The following is a 19,183-nucleotide window of genomic DNA, read 5'->3' as shown; positions in this document are numbered from 1 at the left end:
AAGGTAGACTTTTTCATGCGCATGAAGCACTAAAAGGAACCCGCACGCTTAACGTAACGTGACGAAGCAATTCAAGAGCTGACTCATACTCGATTCGATCATAATTCACGTGGAACCATGCTAAACGCATACAAAATACGTGCGATATGATGTGATCGCGATGAGCTTATACTGAGTCAGAGACGTGCAATAATACAGTTTGTCACGTTGGGGGACTAAAAATAAAAATTGATATTTGTACTCATATAATGAGCAATAATTTTACACCAAACATTTTATGAAGAATCAAATTAATCAAATAACTTTCTGCAATTATCACCATTTTCTTAAATGAACTTATCTCATTTTTTATGCGATATGATTTCTCTAATAATTCTGCATACAAAAGTATTAAGGTAAATTTATCGAAAAATCAATAATTTAGAAAATACTTCGTACTTTATTCTGACACATATATTGACATAAAGTATAAAATAAATTGTAAATCATTAATTTTTTGATATAAATCAATAAATATATATACATATTTTTAAAATAAATATATTAAAAATAAATATGTATAAATATACTTACATCTATGATATAAATATATCTGTAAATATTTATGTCAAAATTATTGTCAAAACAAAAAAGCTTAATATATTCATATTATGTAAATTATTTATTTATTCATATTAAAAATTTTAAACAACGATTCGTCTTCAAGTAAAATTGTTCACAAAAAGTTATCAAAAGATAATTCGCTATAATTGTATTAATATAAAATCTCACGCATGTACATATTTTAAAATCAAAATTTAGATGATATATTGGCATAGCTAAAAAAACGCGCTCATTGATAATTGATAGGTTATTTCTCGCGACACGTGAATTATTTAAGAAACAGCTGGCAGCAACGATTACACGAAACGTCGCTGATTATTCATTTTTAGGACGTGCCTATTCACACGGACGGGACACGTGCATTAATATTAGAAAAGGATTTATGTGGGACAGATTGAAATCTGTGGGAACTGTTACAATTAGTCTCGGAACAGTTGTTTTTGATAAACATCCACAACGCAAAACTTGAGCATTGCGGAAAATTATCCCGAGAAAATTAGAGAAAAAACTTATAATTAATAAATAATTAAACAAAACATAATGACAATTTTTTGCGTAAATGTATATTGCCACGTATAAAGCAGTAATTAAATGTGCACTATAATATGTATAATTGTACTATAACATTTATTCACCGCATTGATTGCAATGTCACTATATTGATTACAATGTCATATAAATCAGACAAAACAATAATATAATAACGCTATACAAAGTTATTAATATTTATGAATTTTATTGTACGTATCGAGTTGATTTATATGAAATTGCGGTTTAAATGTCCCATTGTGTTGAAGATTGAGATAGCAAGAAAAGTTTTCTTAATTAGCTGATTATAAACGAAATTTCCCAAGACGCGAGATTTTCGCTAGAGACGGGAAATGCATCGTTTCCCGCTGATAAAAAGCTCACATTATAATACGTAATATCACGTAAATGCTTCCAACGAACTACCAGTGAGTTCGCACTGATTCACATGTATAATTTAGTGCCGAAGCGAGACGCATTATCATTATGCAAATAGTTACGCCCGCGCGATAAGACGCGCGCTACTTATCATGAAGTCATCGCGTCTAAAAAGAGAGCCGAGGTGCCTTATAATTAGAATATTTAATGCTGTGCATAAAACGGAAATTGTTACATCGGAAATCGCGTGTCCTTAAGGCTCACTACGCACGACATTTTTACATAATGCATGCTGTTACATAATTTTATGCTACGAAGCTATAGGACGACGATTGAGGGGTCGCGCGCTCTTTTTCTAGATCTTGTTCGTCGTAAATAATCGTACCGCGCACGAATTTTGCATCGGTCGCCAACCGGATTCGATGCCATTGACCGCTGATACGTAATATCGATTTACGTGTAATCATAGCTCGTGAAAACTGCGAGTGACTACTCCAAAATAATCCGTCGCGTCAACAGATAATTCGCGTGTTTTTATCCATTCCATAGTCGCATACGTGGCTGAGAACGTTCTGATAAAGCATTTTTGCGTTGCTGCGCGGCGAGATAGCAGTAAATATTGACCGCGGAGATGTCGGCATCGAGACGACTTGTAAAAACAGCTGCATGATGTAAGAGCGTCATGAGACATGTGCACTCGTTGTTGCGCTTGACTCACGCGAGAAAATTTCTTCTAAACATTAAAAAAAAAAAAATTGAACCGCGCACGTCTAACACGAAAAATTTAAAGTCCTGCTTTACTTGTTATTCGATTAATAAATAAAAAAGATAGTGAATGTGGGGCGCATAATGCAAGAACTGTGAAAGATACTTTCCCGCGTATGTTTACATTATCGATCGCGGAAGAAAGTTCTTTATAAATAATCGCGATGACATTAAACTATTTTCTTCGCGGCGAGCTTACTTCAAAGTGAAGCGAAAAAAAAAATGGACGCGTGAAGAAGCTGCATTACAGAGCTAACCGTTATTAAACACGCATCGGCTAATGGCGTAGAAAATAAATGACGTAAAAATGGGAGAGTAGCATTTCCACGTAATAAATGGACCACTTTTTTTTCGTGAATTATATTACATCTTTCCTCGACGATAATTTAATCAAAAACTTGATTGAAGTGAAGCATGTCGTGTTAAGAAAAAAATTATAATGATGCTAAATATCACGTGTTCGAATCTAATATATGTTTTATATAATAATTATGTATAACGCTACTTAATGACGTGTTTGTATGTGTGTGTATATGTTTGTAAGATTGCAGCTGCCTGAATGACTGATTAGATAAGTTTTATCGAATATATCGAAGACGCATTACCTCATACTACATTTTTTTTTACGTAGTAGACCAATTGTCGTTTAATACAATCTCCACATTTGAGATATGAGTGCAATAGACGCAACATGTTTGCTTATTATATTATTTTACGGAAAATTTTCCATTTATGAATTTGAGACGTTGTGTTAAATAGCTAATTGACTCAGGGTAAGTGAACAACGTCAATTGTCAATTTAAATATTTTCCAAGCAGGGAGTCTCACCGCCTATGTTATTAATCGTTAATGTTTAAAAAACATGTAGTCTGAATGAATATGCATGATTTTTTTTTTATTTCCGGGTATAAAGCTCTGAGAATTAGAATTATATAAATGTTAAAAGCATAGAGCCAGAAAATTGTAACGAATTTATATGTACACAGTAAAAAACAAAATGCTAATTTAACACTTTTGTATGTCCCAGAAAGTCCACTCTAAATTTTAAATTAAAATAACTCAAAAGTTAAGTTAAAATAACTCTTTTAACTTAATAACTTAAAATAAAAGTTATTTTAATTTCACTTTTGAGTTATTTTAACTTAAAGTTTAGAATGGACTTTCTGGGACATTTTATTTTTTACTGTGTAACTTAAGTGACTAATTTATATAACGGTGTATCGCAAAGAATAGATTCATATTTACGCATCAAGCCCTTTGTAATATAATTAAAGACACGTTTTCGCTGTCAGCAACAAATTGCAATTTATATAACGATACTCGATACCCGCATCGAGTTGCAGAACGCGGCTCTATCGCGTATGCAGTAATCTCCGTTAATTAAGAGGCCGTGTTCGCCGTTCCCGCAAAATGAGAGAGAAAAAATAACGCGATTATTTATGAGGCTGTTCTATGATTACGAAGTGAAGTTGTGGACGCGGCGACTAGCTGTCTGGCAGTAAATCGCACTGGCTCCGTTCCAACGAGCCAGAAGCTTAAGGCAAACAGTCCGCGCCGCGTTGCGATTTGAAAGTCCGAGAAATCATTTCGAGTTGAAGATGAATCAAGAGTACGTTATCGCTGCTCGACCGATCTCTCGTCACGTCGGATGGTGGCATAGGTAACAGAATAACAGAATAACAAAACGGAATGTTTGAACGTCACCGTTACTTGGCGAACGACAATGGAAATATTGGTATCGTTGAAACGGAAAATTCTAGTATGTCATCGTTACTTGGCAAAGACCGACCATCGTGGTAATAATGGAAACGTCACCTCGGGAATATCTTGACATAAAGATAGGCACATCATGATATTTTGACTATCAGCTTTGGCTAAAAATTATTGGAATTTTAAAAAACTGCAGGCTTTTTAGGTTTTATTATTTTTTTCTAAGGAACGACACAAAATTTTATTTGATCATGAATACCTGATTTTTAGACCTGAAACTAGCTGCAAAGCATATAAATAATTTAGTTTATAATTTATGCAACGTGAATAATGATATTTTGCTATAATTTTAGATAAATCATTTTTAAACGAGTAAGTGGATTCAATTAACCTTTTGCATAAATATTATTAGTTTTATTAGTATATTTATAAAAAATTTGTTTTAATTCGTAATGCTATTTTCTCATCAAATTTGCAAATAAATATTATTAAATGCAATTTTAAATAAAAATTAAGAGAAAAGAAAAGATTAAATAACTTTTAAATCAATAAGAGAATTGTGTTTAAATTTTACACAGACACTAATGTAATAATAGAACAATTTATACAAATTTATATGTTTGATAATACTTTGAGATGTGATTACATACATTTTTAAAATATGATTTTGTCAATGCGTTGCACCATTCATATTTTATCAATAATAAAAAACAATTTCGTACATTACGCGACAGATAATATTTTACTTACTTTATTTTCCTCTATTTCCATTATATATATTCTATATTTATTTCCAACAATAAATTTGATATGGAATTAACTTACATTATTGTTTTCTTTTCAATTAATTCAATTAAATAAAAAACAGATTTATTGAAAATTTACGCTCTGACGGAAACAAAGAGACATGTATAATACAATGGTATAACATTTTTGTTACTCTAAATGAAAAATTTTATTTGTAGAAACACAGGATGTGAAATGACCCTTTCTAATTAATCCTTTTTTATTCATTTCATTCCCTTTTCTTTACGCTCAAAGACCTCCTTTGCTCCAGAATTATTTTCGCTTCGAGAAATCGAACAAAACTGAAACACTGTTAGGAGTTGGTGCAATCAAAGTAAGGCCGCCTCTCAGTGAGAAGCAAAGAAGAGGTGTTTCCGTAAATAAACCGAGTGCTGTCTCTCTTTCTCTCTCTCTCTCTCTCTCAGTGACCAAAAGGGGATGCCCGTGAGCTTCTCGGAGGAACAAATCTGGATAGGCACAGAAAGCGGGAGAGTTTCGTGTGTCATCCCTTAATGAGGTGCCGAGTATTTGTGGATGATCAAATACTATACGTATGCTAAAATCTCGCCGTTCATCTTTGTCCCCAAATTTCTTGATTAACAACTTTCCTATATTTCTTCTTTAATAAGATTACTGAGACATTTTACATATAATATTCTCAGAAAGCAGAAGCATTGACGTTTCTCAATTTCATTTGTTTCTTAATTTGATTTGTATCTGATAGTGTAAGTGAATTTTTGCAGGGTTGACGAAACCAGTGGATGTTCCACATTTGTAAATATCCAATGTATGGAATTCTATACCTTGTTGAAGATTAAATAGTTATTTTAGATTAAAAATTTTTTAAGAAAATCTAAATTTACAAAAATGTGATATTTGGTCAGGGCTCTTTGTAGCACAACATTTATTTGCACGCTTTTAATAATCCCTGCATCGTTTTGTTCAAATGAAAGTTTATTCTCTAATTTAAGATGTTTAAAAAGTTATCTTTAATTAACAATGCTTCAAAAACGCTTGAATCACACCGCGACGTTATATATTTACTAAGACATTGCCGATAATTTAAATATAAGGGAGCTTATTATCTAATAACTTTATTTTAAAAAATAATATCAGAGCAGCTACTTTTGCCACGTAGAAATTAAAAGAACACATAGTAGAAAAAATGAGAAAATTTATTTTTCCCCTCTTCCCATTATCTCTCAACTTACCCTCAGAAATTCCATATATTGGAAAATTTTATGTCACCGGCTCTGATTTTCTGGTAATATAAACGGAGATACTTGATTTTATATAGACATTAAAATATTCTGTATCAGTGCAAGTGTTTTTTTTGTGCAAGGAAACTTGTTCTAACATAGATAATTAGGCAAGAATTTTGAATAAAATTTGCATTACGATTGTACAATTGTATAATCCGAAATGTTTGTTACTTTTTCTACATGTTTGAATTTGAGGCAGAATCGGTAAAATAGAAAAAATCGTCTAGATCAATATGATCTAGTTGCAGAAGGTTAAAGAATTTGAATGAAGTTAAATTCGTTCTCATTATCTAGGCTTATGAGTATCGGTATACATATGTATATTTTAATACAAAGGTTGTATAATCACGAGTATAATATTTATAGGTGTTGAATGAACAGTGTACTCGGCTCTTTTCTGATAAATCTACGCAAGCTAAAATCGAAGCTTAATTCAAGCTTAATTCAAGACAACGTTATTGACGTAATCTTACGGCGGCGGTTAACTCTTATTAAAATACTTTAGTAAAAAAAATATCTTCCGCTTATAATAGGCTTATAGATTTTTAGTCCTTTACATGACGTCGTTTGAGAGACACCAACACGACGTCATAAGTTAAAAAAATATTAAACCAATTGGAAAAGTCGGTCGTATAATTATTTCCCGAATGTTACATTTTTATCAAAGCAGTGGTATCATGAGCGAATTACGAGAAACTCAAGAAAAAATTACGGAGGCGGTAAAAAAAGTAATGGACTTAAAAATGTAACATTTTTGCTATAAGTTCTTCCAATTGTTTCTACAATTCGAGTATATTGCAAATAATATCTAAAAAAAAAATTACAAACGGTATTCTACAATCCCGCTCGCGTTGCATCCCTGGTGGGGATCGAACCCACGACCTTTGGATTAGAAGTCCAACGCGCTATCCTCTGCGCCACAGGGACATGGTAAGCGCCTGTCCGCCTTGACTGTACAATAGGAACAGCACGTCTTTCGCCTTTTCCTTCATAGGTGTCACTAGTGCGCGAGGCAATTAAATCGTCCAATGACGCACACTGGAAATTCCACAATAAACGCAGATCATTCGCTCACGAAATATTTATAAAAGTAAAAACTTGGACAGACTGAAGATACGTTACGCAATGACAATTACAATTATTTATTATCGTTTACTGCCACTATGAATGCCTTCCATTCTATTTTATTCAAATATGAAATTACAGATCAAAGGGCACCAAGAGTACTCTCCGCTTAATTCTAAACATAATCACTCATCGCGATCAGCTGATCGACGAAAGTGAACGTGAAATTTGTCAAAAGATGTCGAAGCAATGCGGTTTAACTGTAATCTTTTGGGTAAACCCATCTCGTTCGGGGGGCGACGGGCAATCTCGCGTCAGTGCTGCGAGGTCGCGGCTTAATATTAGGTCGGAGGGAAAAGAGGGAGGTCCGCAAGGTGGGGGATCGACGGGAAAGATGGCCGTCGCGGAACATATGACAAAGAACGGCGGGCTCCTGTCGTGACCGACGACGGCGACATCCTCGCGACGACGACGACGTGGAGGACGCGCGTCCCGCGGCACCGCTGATCGCCGTCGTTAACCGCCATCCGCCGGCGGCCGCGTCGTCGCGTCGCGTCGCGTCGCGTCGCGTCACGTCACGTCACGTCGCGTCGCGTCGTCTCGCATCGTGTCGCGTCGCGTCACGTCGCGTCGCGTCGCGGCGTCCCTCCCGTCGTGCAGCGTGCGGCGACGGAGCGAGCGCGACGGGAAGAGGAGAGTTCCGCGCGGGTGTTCAGCGCGGGCAACGAACGATAGTCGAGGTCGTGGTAGACGACGAGGATCGGCGTCGTCGCCTCTGCCGTGTGCGCGGTGCCGCCGGCTCCGTGTGCCGCAGCAGCAGCAGCAGCAGCAGCAGCCGCCACTGCCGCCGTCGCAGCTGCTGTCGTCGTCGTCGCTGCCGCCGTTGACGCCGCCGTCGACGCCGTCGTGTTCGTGGTCGCGACAGTGGTGATATAGAGCGGCGCAGCGGGGGAGCCATGACTACGCGTAGAGAATGGGCTCGATCGCGTCGGTGTTGCAGTGGCATTGCTCGGAGTGCGCCCTGATAAATCCGACGGAGAGCGCGAGATGCGCCAGGTGCGGGCTGACGCGGTTCAGGAGCGACGAGAGGGCCAGCCTCGATCGCAGGCAGCAGGAGCATAGCGGCAACGCGCGACAGGGGGAGGGAAAGCGGCGGTCGCGGCGCAGCACGCGGGGGATCGCGCGCGACGCTCGGCGAGGAGGCGCGACGAGGAGGACGAAGAAGAGGAGCAGCGATCCTCCTCCGGGGAATCGACGCCGCCGACGCCACCGCCGAGGACAGACAGATTGACGCGTAACCCGACGGTTCCGCTATCCGTCGGACAGCCCCGATGCAACGCGTCTCAATGGTGAGGATCGAGATTTCATTCTCCACTCTCCTCGTTATCCTCCAGGTTGCTCCTGGATCTCTTCCCCATGTGTTTCCCCATGTACTCCAAGATGATCCTATCGCTACATATGTACTCGCGAGTTGTTTGGTGCTGCCACACTATATTTTTATCACATAGTATTTGATTTTCTTTTGTCATGTTTACGTTGATGCATGTAGTAAAGCTGAGTCATTCTCAGTTCCAAATAAGATTTCCCTTTATATTGAGCATGCTTACATTGAACCAATTTTAAAACAAGATATTGCAAACTTGTTAATGTTTCTTTGATAGCTAACATTGTTTATTATAGTTTATAATATAAACCTGAATTAAAATTCTACTCTTTATTTTCTTTTCAAATGTCAAAAACTTATTTTTAAAGTACACTTTCTTATTTTAGAACATGAATTTGTCTTTATTAAATTTTGTTTTTATTAAGAATAAACGTTTTACATATTTTTATATGTATGTTCCTATAAACTTGCAGTTTTGAGAAACATTTGTCTGCAGCCGACGTAAGGAAGATTTCTTATTGTGATTCGTTGGATGACTCATCCAACAAGAAACCGCTGAAGCGTTTTTCGTCCTTACCTTCTTTAGTCAAACAGTGGACTTGTATTCGATGTCTATTGGACAATAATTGCAGCTTACTGATTTGCGCAGCTTGTGACGCCAGTGCGTCGATAGCTCAAAATGACGGAAAACAGATAGGCGCACGCAAGAATAGAAAGATTAATCTGCATAAAGAAAATCGTCCTAAAATTACATCTGGAGTATTGGCCAATGTTCTACATGGGGGTGCTAGCAAGAGTGGCTCCGGTAACGATGATAAAATTAATAGTACAGGTGAGTGTCAAATAAGACGATTGTTATAGGAATCGTCAGAAAATATTCTAGATCAGGTTGAGTGTCATTGTTTCAAAATTTTTCAGGCATGGCACAGTTGACAAGCATAAGCCGGAGCCAAAGAGGAAGAGGGCACCATAAAGACTGGATCTTGCCATCAATTGGAACAATGGAGTCTACTACGCTTCCGTTCACAGATAATAGCGATACCTCTCAACGTTCTCCAAAACGACATAGCCCTTCTATGTACGAGCGGGTTAAGTCTAAAGTCAGTCGCTCGCTGTCGAACGGTTCTGTTGTTCAAAAATTGTCAGATCACATGATACAACGACCTACGAGCCTGGTTGTGCCGGAAGCACGCCAGGACGATGGCTTATGGAGCTGCGACAATTGCACGTTGGACAATGCGCCTAGTTTGGAGCAGTGCGAGGCGTGCGATGCTCCTAGGAGCCCTGCGCCTTGCAGCGGAGTAGTTATCAGTGTGCCGGCTTGGGTACCACGCGCGTTATCGTCCGCTGGACCTTTGTCTTACAGAAGGTCCTTTTCGGACGCCGATTCAGTTGCGAGCGTGACGCAGAAGAAGACTGTTAATCGTAGAAGTTTGAATGACGAGGAACCACCCGCGGTGCCACCGCATTCTATTGGCTTCAACTCGAGACCAAAGTATTCCTACATCGGGATAACGGATCCCGACATACCGCCGCCATTGCCAAAGAAACAAAGCAGTAAGTTAGGTTTGGTGCCGACAAAGGCGCACAGTGAAGCAACCAGTCCAGTAGGTGAGATGTCAAATGTGAGCCCGCTAAAGCGCATGTGGACCTGCAGAAAGTGTTCTTACGCGTACAATCCACTGTGGTCCAGCGGTTGCGACATTTGTGGTTCGTCCAGATCACCCCCGTCGTTAACGCAACCCAGTTTAATAACTGTCACGAAGGACACAAGTAGCTATCCAACGCACGCACAATCTCCGATAGTGGTATCAAGGGATAGCGTCAGATATATACCAAAGGCGGCCACTTTGGCTACGGCGGAGTCCGATCTGGATGATCATGTTGATCCACCGTCACCGGTGTGGACCTGCAAAAAGTGCACTCTATTAAACGCCGCATCGAGAACAACGTGCGAAGCTTGCTGCGGTTCGAAGTTGAAAAGTATCATGCATCTGGAGGATGCTACTCTGCGAAAGGGTGAGAGTTGGGTATGCCCGTCGTGCACGCTGAGGAATCCACTTTCCGCGCAAAACTGCAATGCCTGCAAGACATTAGCAGACTTTCTAGAGGTCCCGAAAGACAATAGGGCCTTTGGCCAACGGAGTCCAAGCCCAAGGCTCTGTTCAACCCCGACGAATTCCAAAGCGGTTACTCCGAGGCACAGAAATTCCGTAAGAAGAAACGGTTCGTCGGGTGATAAAAGGCACTCGAGGACTAGAGATCCTTCACATACTCATGTTAGTATTTATTATCTTTTTTGTAGAATATTAAAAAAAAATAAATTATTGGTACGAGCATAATGATTCTTGGTCCGCTCTTACCTAAACTTTTAATACGTTGTACTCTTATTTTTTATTCTTTACTTTGTTATTGGTGTTTGTGAGGCAAACTAAAAAATCATCTTATCATATTATTTTTATCTCTAATATTTTTCATATATTTAGTGGCAATGTAAAGTATGCACATACGAGAACAAGAGTACGACTGTTATCTGTGAAATGTGCCAAAGCTCGAAGTCGCTGTCCCAAATGTCTGGAGATAGAGGGATACCTAGGCTTATCGAGTCAGGCACTAGTACTCTTAGAATACAGCGACAGGAGAGCGTGGTTATGGAAAATCTTAGACAGTTGGAAGAAAGAGACGCGCTGGAGAAGTGGGAGCGTATTGTACGATATTGCAAGGAGGTAAGAGCATAAATTTAGATCGTACTATAGGCATCTAAGACACTAAATTGTTAATGAGATTTAACACTTCTTTCATTTATCTTATAGACAAACGAGCCGTTCGTCGACGATTCGTTCCCGCCTGCTCCGAAATCCCTGTACTATAATCCTGCGGATACAAAAGATAATCACGTCGTCCAATGGAGAAGGCCACACCAAATTAACGTGGACTCAAGTGTCGATTCTAAACTGCCTTGGGCTGTCTTTAGGACACCCCTACCCTCTGATATCTCGCAAGGTGTCTTAGGAAATTGTTGGTTGCTATCGGCTCTGGCCGTTCTGGCCGAGAGCGACGAGCTCGTGAGAAGAGTTTTAGTCATGAAAGAGACATGCCCCGAAGGTGCTTATCAAGTTAGACTGTGTAAAGATGGAAAATGGACGACAGTACTCGTTGATGATCTATTACCCTGTGATAAGAGAGGCCACTTAGTGTACTCTCAGGTATATGTCTGTATGCTACATAAAGATACGTTATTCTATGTGCTATATCCTATATACGACACATACGTATTATTAGTGACATGTACATCTTATATTAAAGGCAAAAAGAAAACAGCTTTGGGTGCCGCTAATTGAAAAAGCAGTTGCTAAAATACATGGCTGTTACGAGGCCTTAGTATCCGGCCGTGCTATAGAAGGTCTAGCGACACTAACTGGTGCTCCGTGTGAGAGCGTGCCTTTACAACCTTCAGCATTGCCAAGTGAAGACGAACTCGATAGGGACCTAATATGGGCACAACTCTTGTCCTCGAGACAGGCTATGTTTTTAATGGGTGCTAGTTGCGGAGGCGGTAATATGAAAGTTGACGAGGAGGAATATCAACGCAAAGGTTTAAGGCCAAGGTAAATTAAAAATTTAATTATTTTATATATAAATTTGATTTTTATTTCTTAAATACGTGTGTGTGTGTGTGTGTGTTTGATTGTTTAATCAAAATGTCTGTTTTAGACATGCATATTCTGTCCTCGATGTTCGTGATGTACAAGTAAGTATCAGATATAAACAAGGTTTGACGTTTTATTGACCTGACTTGAAACACATATACATGTCACGTAATTGTTTCGCAGGGAATACGGTTATTACGACTACGCAATCCTTGGGGTCATTATAGTTGGAAAGGGGATTGGTCGGATGACAGCCCCATATGGACTCCGCAATTACGAGAGATGCTTATGCCGCACGGTGCTTCAGATGGTGTGTTCTGGATATCCTTCGACGATGTTCTAAAGTACTTCGATTGCATTGACATCTGCAAGACGAGAGTTGGATGGAGCGAAGTGAGATTGCGCGGCACTCTCCCTCCATTGTCATCCCTTAGACATTTATCATGCGTCCTTTTGACAGTATTAGAACCTACTGAAACAGAATTTACTTTGTTCCAAGAAGGCCAAAGGTAAGACGATTAAATTAATTCGCGCGCGTACATATATAATACATATATGATATATATTAACAAATATGTAATTATCTAGAAATTCGGAAAAATCACAACGTTCTCAACTGGACTTGTGCGTGGTAGTTTTTCGCACAAGATCCCCGGCCGCTCCGGAAGTCGGTAGATTAGTGGAACACAGTAAACGGCAAGTACGCGGCTTTGTCGGTTGTCACAAAATGTTGGAGAGAGATCTGTATATTGTCGTGTGCCTGGCCTTTAATCATTGGCATACTGGAATGGAAGATACATCGAGTTATCCGGAATACGTTCTTGCTATTCATAGTTCAAAGAGACTTCTCGTCGAGCAGATATCACCACCCGCTTTTGTCTTAGCTGATGCTATCATAAGTCTAACATTGGCTAAAGGACAACGGCACGAAGTGAGCCATTTCATTGTATTTTGAATAATATAATACATAAAGCGATTTTTTAAATATAATACATATATGTATATATATATTTTTTTTTACAGGGTAGAGAAGGTATGACTGCTTATTATTTAACTAAAGGATGGGCCGGTTTAGTAGTAATGGTTGAAAATCGTCACGTAAACAAATGGATTCATGTAAAATGCGACTGCCATGAAAGCTATAACGTCGTGTCCACGAGAGGACAACTCAGAACTGCCGATAGTGTTCCTCCCCTTCACAGGTAAGATTTAATTACATTTGTATTTAGCGTACGATCAAGTTACGATATTAATAAAATTTGATTTCAGACAAGTCATCATAGTTTTAACACAATTGGAAGGTAGCGGAGGTTTCTCAATAGCACATCGACTTACACACAGATTAGCTAACAGTGGAAATTTGCACGATTGGGGACCGCCTGATACGCAACATTGTCCTCAAATTGATACTCAGGTAGAAGGTTTACACAGTCCTCGTTTAATAACGTGAAGAAAGGAACACGAAACGAACGGAGACCATTATTCGAGGAAAGTGTTGCAGATTGTAATCAGCAACGATTCTCGTACGCATGACGTCGAGAAATTGACTGGAAAGAAACCAAAGCAAGCTAGGAACATTTCAGCGTATTATAAAACGTTCTGAAGAACATTAGAATATTTGTGCTTTCTAGCCGATGATACTCCATGGATAGCGTTACAACATGCTTTCAGCATGGACGTAATACAATAATTAACAATTAACGTACAATGGTTCTGGACCCAGTGAAAAAAAGTATGTTCTTTCAAGTAAATAGTGAATGCACTTCGTGCGCGCTAACGGGAGAAAGGAACCTAAAATAAAAAAAAAATAAAATAAAACTTACGTGCAAATTAAGTGTTTCTGCTGGAACCATTGAGCCCCGTAAAGAAGACTTATGGAAAATTGAATATTTATGAAGAAACGAGTTGAACATTTTGCTTGTTATATAAACAAAAAAAATTATTTTCTCAACTTAACATTTAAGCATCGTAAGAGAAATGACAAAACCTAAAAGATTACATAATAATATAATATAAAAAAATGAAACCACACATTAGGAAACATTAAAAGAAAAAGAAAGATGTGTGTGGAATTCCGTACACATTGTTTTTGGAATTGCTTAGAATGTAGTACGATACGCGGATCGTAACATTTCCAATTTAACCGATGTTTACATGCCGATCCTATTGTTATAAGGCCGTATTTGAAACTCGCATTCAAGGGAACTTTGATTCTTAGTTCCATTTAATATATGCACGATGTAAAAAGAAAAGAGGCTGGAATCTCACACGAGGATATATATCGAGTGTAAGGTAGAATATTTATTTAGTCTTTGTTGTTCCCATCTCACAACTGGATGGAGAGCTTGTGCTAAACCGGATGTAGTTATGGGAAAAGAGAGGGAGAACCAAAGATCTCTCTTGAAACTTTTAAAGTATCTCGACGCGTTCACTGCCATTCTATGCAATGTATGTGTAAAGCCTACTTTTTTGCTTCTACAGTAAAATCGCTTACTTAGTTGGGGACAAAGAAAATTAGAAAATGGTCGATAATACTCCTTGTACACCAATTACATTCTTTTGCCTCAGCAAATATGTTACAAGATACTTGCGCAAGCATGGCAGTCAGCGGGTTAGATGTCATTGATCCTGCTTTTATGTAATTCTTAAAGAGTAATTTTTTAAATGTTTTTTTTTTGTTGTTTGTTCATCCAGTCCAATATAGAAATCATTATATTAGTTTTTTGTGAAAAAATTGATATTTTCGTTTTAATGTCAAACTGCCATATTCCATGTTTTTAAACAATGATCGATTGACACGTGCGATACCTTTTGCAATGCAAGTAATATCGAATCAAAAAAATTGGCACTTCTATATACATTGAATGTGGTGATGCGACAATACGCAATGCTGTGATCAGCTATTGATGTTTTAATCTGAACTGGAAATTGTATTAAGAGATCTTTTATTTAACAGACTGAGAGTACATATTGAATTAATAGTACAAAATTCGCATACTCTTTAAATTTGTTGTATTGTTGAATTTGTTGAATTGTTCAAATGAATGGTCCGTAGTTATATAAGTTATATTTGGAAAAATATTTTTTTCAATGTAAATTACAGTACTATTATCACTTAAAATTCGTGAGTATAATTCTCGTCGAGTCAAACGATTAGTAAAGACTTCGCATATTGATACACTTTTACACTTGTATTTTTTTAATTTTGCCTTATATCGTAAATCGTGATTCGACTCATGCAACTGTCTCCCGCAAAGAGATACAGCGCGAACGAGACATTCATTCCCCTAACGTCGATCTCAACAACAGGCCGAATTGTCTTAGCGAGGCCTAAGTGTTAGTAACTAGTATTAAGAGTTAAACGAAGAGCGTAGTTTCGGGAAATGTCCGTTTGAAAAATTTGCATTAACGGGAATATACGTCCAAATAATATTTACAGTGATGCGCTGAAACAGAGTTCAGTAATTAATGATCGAATGTCGATTCCCTCGTAATGGCTCGCGGCTTAAATGGCTGTTTGATACCGAATAATTAACGGCGGAACCAACAAACATTTGTAAGTCATTTAAGTCGCCGAGGCACTTGAGGAATTTATTCTTTACGTGTACTCTTAGAACATTTACAGTAAATTCTTGCATTTCAATGGCCTTTGTTTACAAGAAAAGATAATAGTTTCATAAATAAAAGATTCGGACTACCAGAGTTGTGCGCTTCAGATAATTGGGCGATAAAACATTCTTTAAGTACTGACGATAGCATGAGTGTGAGAAAAAGAATTTAACTAAAAAAAAAAAAAAAAAAAAGAAGAGATGAGAGAGAGACGTTCTCTTCTCAACGTGTGCGACATCGCGATTTTAACCCTTACAGTACAAAAGTGAGTTCATGTCTGATCAATTTCGATCTATAAACATTTTTTGAAATTTCAAAGGTAATTAAATTATACATTTGATTTTGTTTTTCAAAATGAAGTACAGACATTGGTTTAAAAAATTGGAAAGTATATTTATGAATTTTTAGAAATGTTCTTTGAACTACTTTAAATAGGTGAAAAAGTGGTCGGATACAAAATACTCATGTTTTTACGAATGTTTTTTGTACATCGTGTACTGTAAGGATTAAACACACACACACACACACACACACACACACACACACACACACACACACATACACGCAAGAAAACTAGAGGATCCTCAGTTTTTTGTACCAAGCACGCGAGCTGCATTTGCGCGAGGATAATACTACGGGCAGTATCACGCTGATATCCAGTGCCATACGACGTTGATAACGGCGAGATATACCCCGTGTGAACAGACGGCGAGCGTTTCCCGACGATGACCGTACATTCGCAATGTAACGTTGCTAGAGCTAACGTTCTCCCCGCGGAATAAGCAAACACAAATGATCTATTTTACATATTGCATAATCACCGAGGCTAAAGCGTTCAGGCGTTCCCGTTTCGCAACGCTGTCGAGAACCGCGTGTCCGGCACTGTTTGCCAAAGCGGTGAATGAATATTAATTTATTGGCGGTGGTGCGCGCAGTGTCCGAGGCACGCGTATTTTATTTTTCCTATACGCACTCGTAGGACAAATCGATGTAATTCCGCGCGACGGAGGGAAATCCGCGGGATCTTGTCGAGACGTCTGCTGGGAAATCACGTGTAATATTCGTAAGATATAAAGAAGATATCTTGGGGTAATATTTTAAAAATATACTCACGTAATCACTATCATCACACATCTACTGGGTGTACATATATTTTCGCTAATAAGGCCCAGGATATTTTCAGAATGCAGCTTGAATTTACTCTTCGTGATTGCTGTGTATATTTTATTGAGATATATTTCTATACAAGAGAGAAAGAAAGAGAGGGTTTCAGTACTCACAGTATTCACAGGTTCGGTAACATTTTAAGAAAATCGATATACCTGAATAGATTCAGGAAGAATTTAATGTATCCCGCAGATTTTCATTGTTGCGCGGAATAATATCCAAACATTGAAGCTACGACGATCGACGTTGCTACGCAGCTTGAGAAAATAGGGAACGCCATCGGTTGTTCTAGTTTCGCGATTTTGATATATTTTGATACAATGGAAGAGAGGCAAAGTTCGATCATCGCCGTTCTGTCAAATAATCGCCGCGAGAGATCTGCACAAGCTAGAAGCGGACAAGGTGTATTGTATGTACATTTAAGAACAATAGCTCGTCGCGCGTTTAGCGCTACGTTTTCCTTCATTTTTCTTCTTTTTCAAGAAAAAAATCTTTGACACATCCACGTTCAAATCCCATTGCATCGCCGATCTTGATACCGATCGCGTCAAGACTTATCGAAATTTTCTTCTCAGCATTTTTGGTTGCGCGGAAACGAGGCGTAAAATTCGACGCAACTGGGCATTATCGGCATGATTGATTGTTAACGCTAAACGCGCGGCGAAAGTGCAGGCCTACGTAAGCACAAACACCCAGGAGGGAGTACCATTTGTACATAAAGAAGAATAATTTATTCTATTTATGGTAGAGAAAGAGAGAGAGAGAGAGAGAGAAAAGAATGAAGAAGAGAAGGAGCCGGTGAGGAACCGCGCACCGTTGTGTTAAATTTGAGTTATTTTGCATGTGCTTCGGTGTCTCTGTCACACGCGGCTACGAGCCGCGCGGTGAGTTCGTAATGCATTCTATATAAATAAATATATATATAAATATATACATAGCCCAGTTAGAGAGTGATATACCGAGATCGAGATACGACGATGACGTGCGAGGCGTAAATGTCCGTTCGGATGATCCCGCGATCGTTGGCGGCGCGCAAATCCTCGATCTCACCGTCTCGACTGGAATTTCGCGTTCGCCAATTACCACTTGATTAAGTTTGCTTTAAGCACAATTTGTTTTATTAGCGGCCGCCGCCGTACCGCGAGAGCCGACGGATCGCTTTACGGACGGTCGCACGTCCTCGCAGAGTACCTAGGAATATATTCTTAATATGTGAAGAAGATATAAGAATTACACGGTGTCTCGTTGTATTTGTATAATAAGGTGTAAAGAGAGAAAGAGAGAGAAAAAAACGGAAAAAAAAGAACAACGGTGTCATTCTCATGGTCATTGAGCGACTCGTACTTCTTTAAATGATGCTACACGTACAGGGTGCATTCTAAATTGCGTTAACGCGGCGTTAACTGCGTATCCGTATTTTTTATGTCGACATAATGGAATTGGTACGATCGACTCTGTGATTCGGTAGGAAGGAAAGGAAGACGACGTCGAGAATTTTTTTAAAGGATCGAGCATTGCACGAGCCGAAATGTCTCCGATTCAAATTAGGATTCATGTGTTCTGACGGTTTGCTTCGGGCTGTCCTGTAAATTTTAATATGCGGTCGACATCTAAATTGTGATATATATTAATGTCAAGCCGAGCATGATAGCGCTGATTTTCCTAGTTCCAGCGTATCGATTTTCGCGGTGGACTTAAAAGTCGATGTTCGCGCGAGATTAGCAAGCGAAAACGGAGCAAGATCGCGAGGATAAGGGTGAGAAAAGTATCGTGACGAATTTAAATCACGTTTCACGCGTATCGCGAATTATTCATATCGACGGCGTTTTCCAAGGGAGAAACGAACCAGTAGGAAATATCGTAAAAAATCGGGCACGGTGACGTACGTGGAGGTAAAAAAGATGCTTTTGGACGTGGTGTTACCTTTTTATGTCGTTCAGCTCGCGGCTGTGATCATTTTAGAAACACCCATGTACGAACCCGAACCAGCAATCAACTTTGTGATAGTCTGTGTACCGAATCTGATGAACATCGTTAAAATTAATCCCATCTCCTATAGGGGTAAGGTGTAATAATTATTAGACTCTCATCACGTACACGCAAAGGACAAAACATATTTACTACGTCATAAAGTGATAATGAGATTGTGTTGTTCCCTGATTTGTATCATGTAGGCACGTTTAATAATAAATCGAAACATTATCTACATTGCTTTTGCATTACTCCCACCTTCCGTATCGATTTTCCTCGAAACGATATTGGTGATTTAATCCTCG

General features: G+C 38.7%; 1 protein-coding gene and 1 non-coding gene across 2 annotated transcripts; one reads left to right on the top strand and one right to left on the bottom strand.

The window, feature by feature from the left end:
- Nucleotides 1–6,886: 6,886 nt before the first annotated feature.
- Trnar-ucu lies at nucleotides 6,887–6,959 on the bottom strand. Its single transcript has one exon. It is a non-coding gene; the product is annotated as a tRNA-Arg (tRNA).
- Nucleotides 6,960–7,648: 689 nt separating this feature from the next.
- On the top strand, nucleotides 7,649–18,213 carry LOC105193196 (calpain-D). Its single transcript, XM_011157558.3, is given in 12 exon segments — nucleotides 7,649–8,227; nucleotides 8,230–8,446; nucleotides 8,955–9,313; nucleotides 9,400–10,760; nucleotides 10,968–11,207; nucleotides 11,295–11,687; nucleotides 11,788–12,089; nucleotides 12,196–12,232; nucleotides 12,315–12,640; nucleotides 12,720–13,062; nucleotides 13,155–13,333; nucleotides 13,401–18,213. Coding segments are annotated over 12 exon segments (4,095 nt in total). The 5' UTR covers nucleotides 7,649–8,070; the 3' UTR covers nucleotides 13,582–18,213.
- Nucleotides 18,214–19,183: the final 970 nt, after the last annotated feature.

This window comes from Solenopsis invicta, chromosome 10 (assembly GCF_016802725.1).
Source record: "Solenopsis invicta isolate M01_SB chromosome 10, UNIL_Sinv_3.0, whole genome shotgun sequence".
Classification (NCBI taxonomy): Eukaryota; Metazoa; Arthropoda; class Insecta; order Hymenoptera; family Formicidae; genus Solenopsis; species Solenopsis invicta.
The sequence above is the reverse complement of the archived record's forward strand: the minus strand, read 5'-3'. Positions and strand labels throughout refer to the sequence as shown.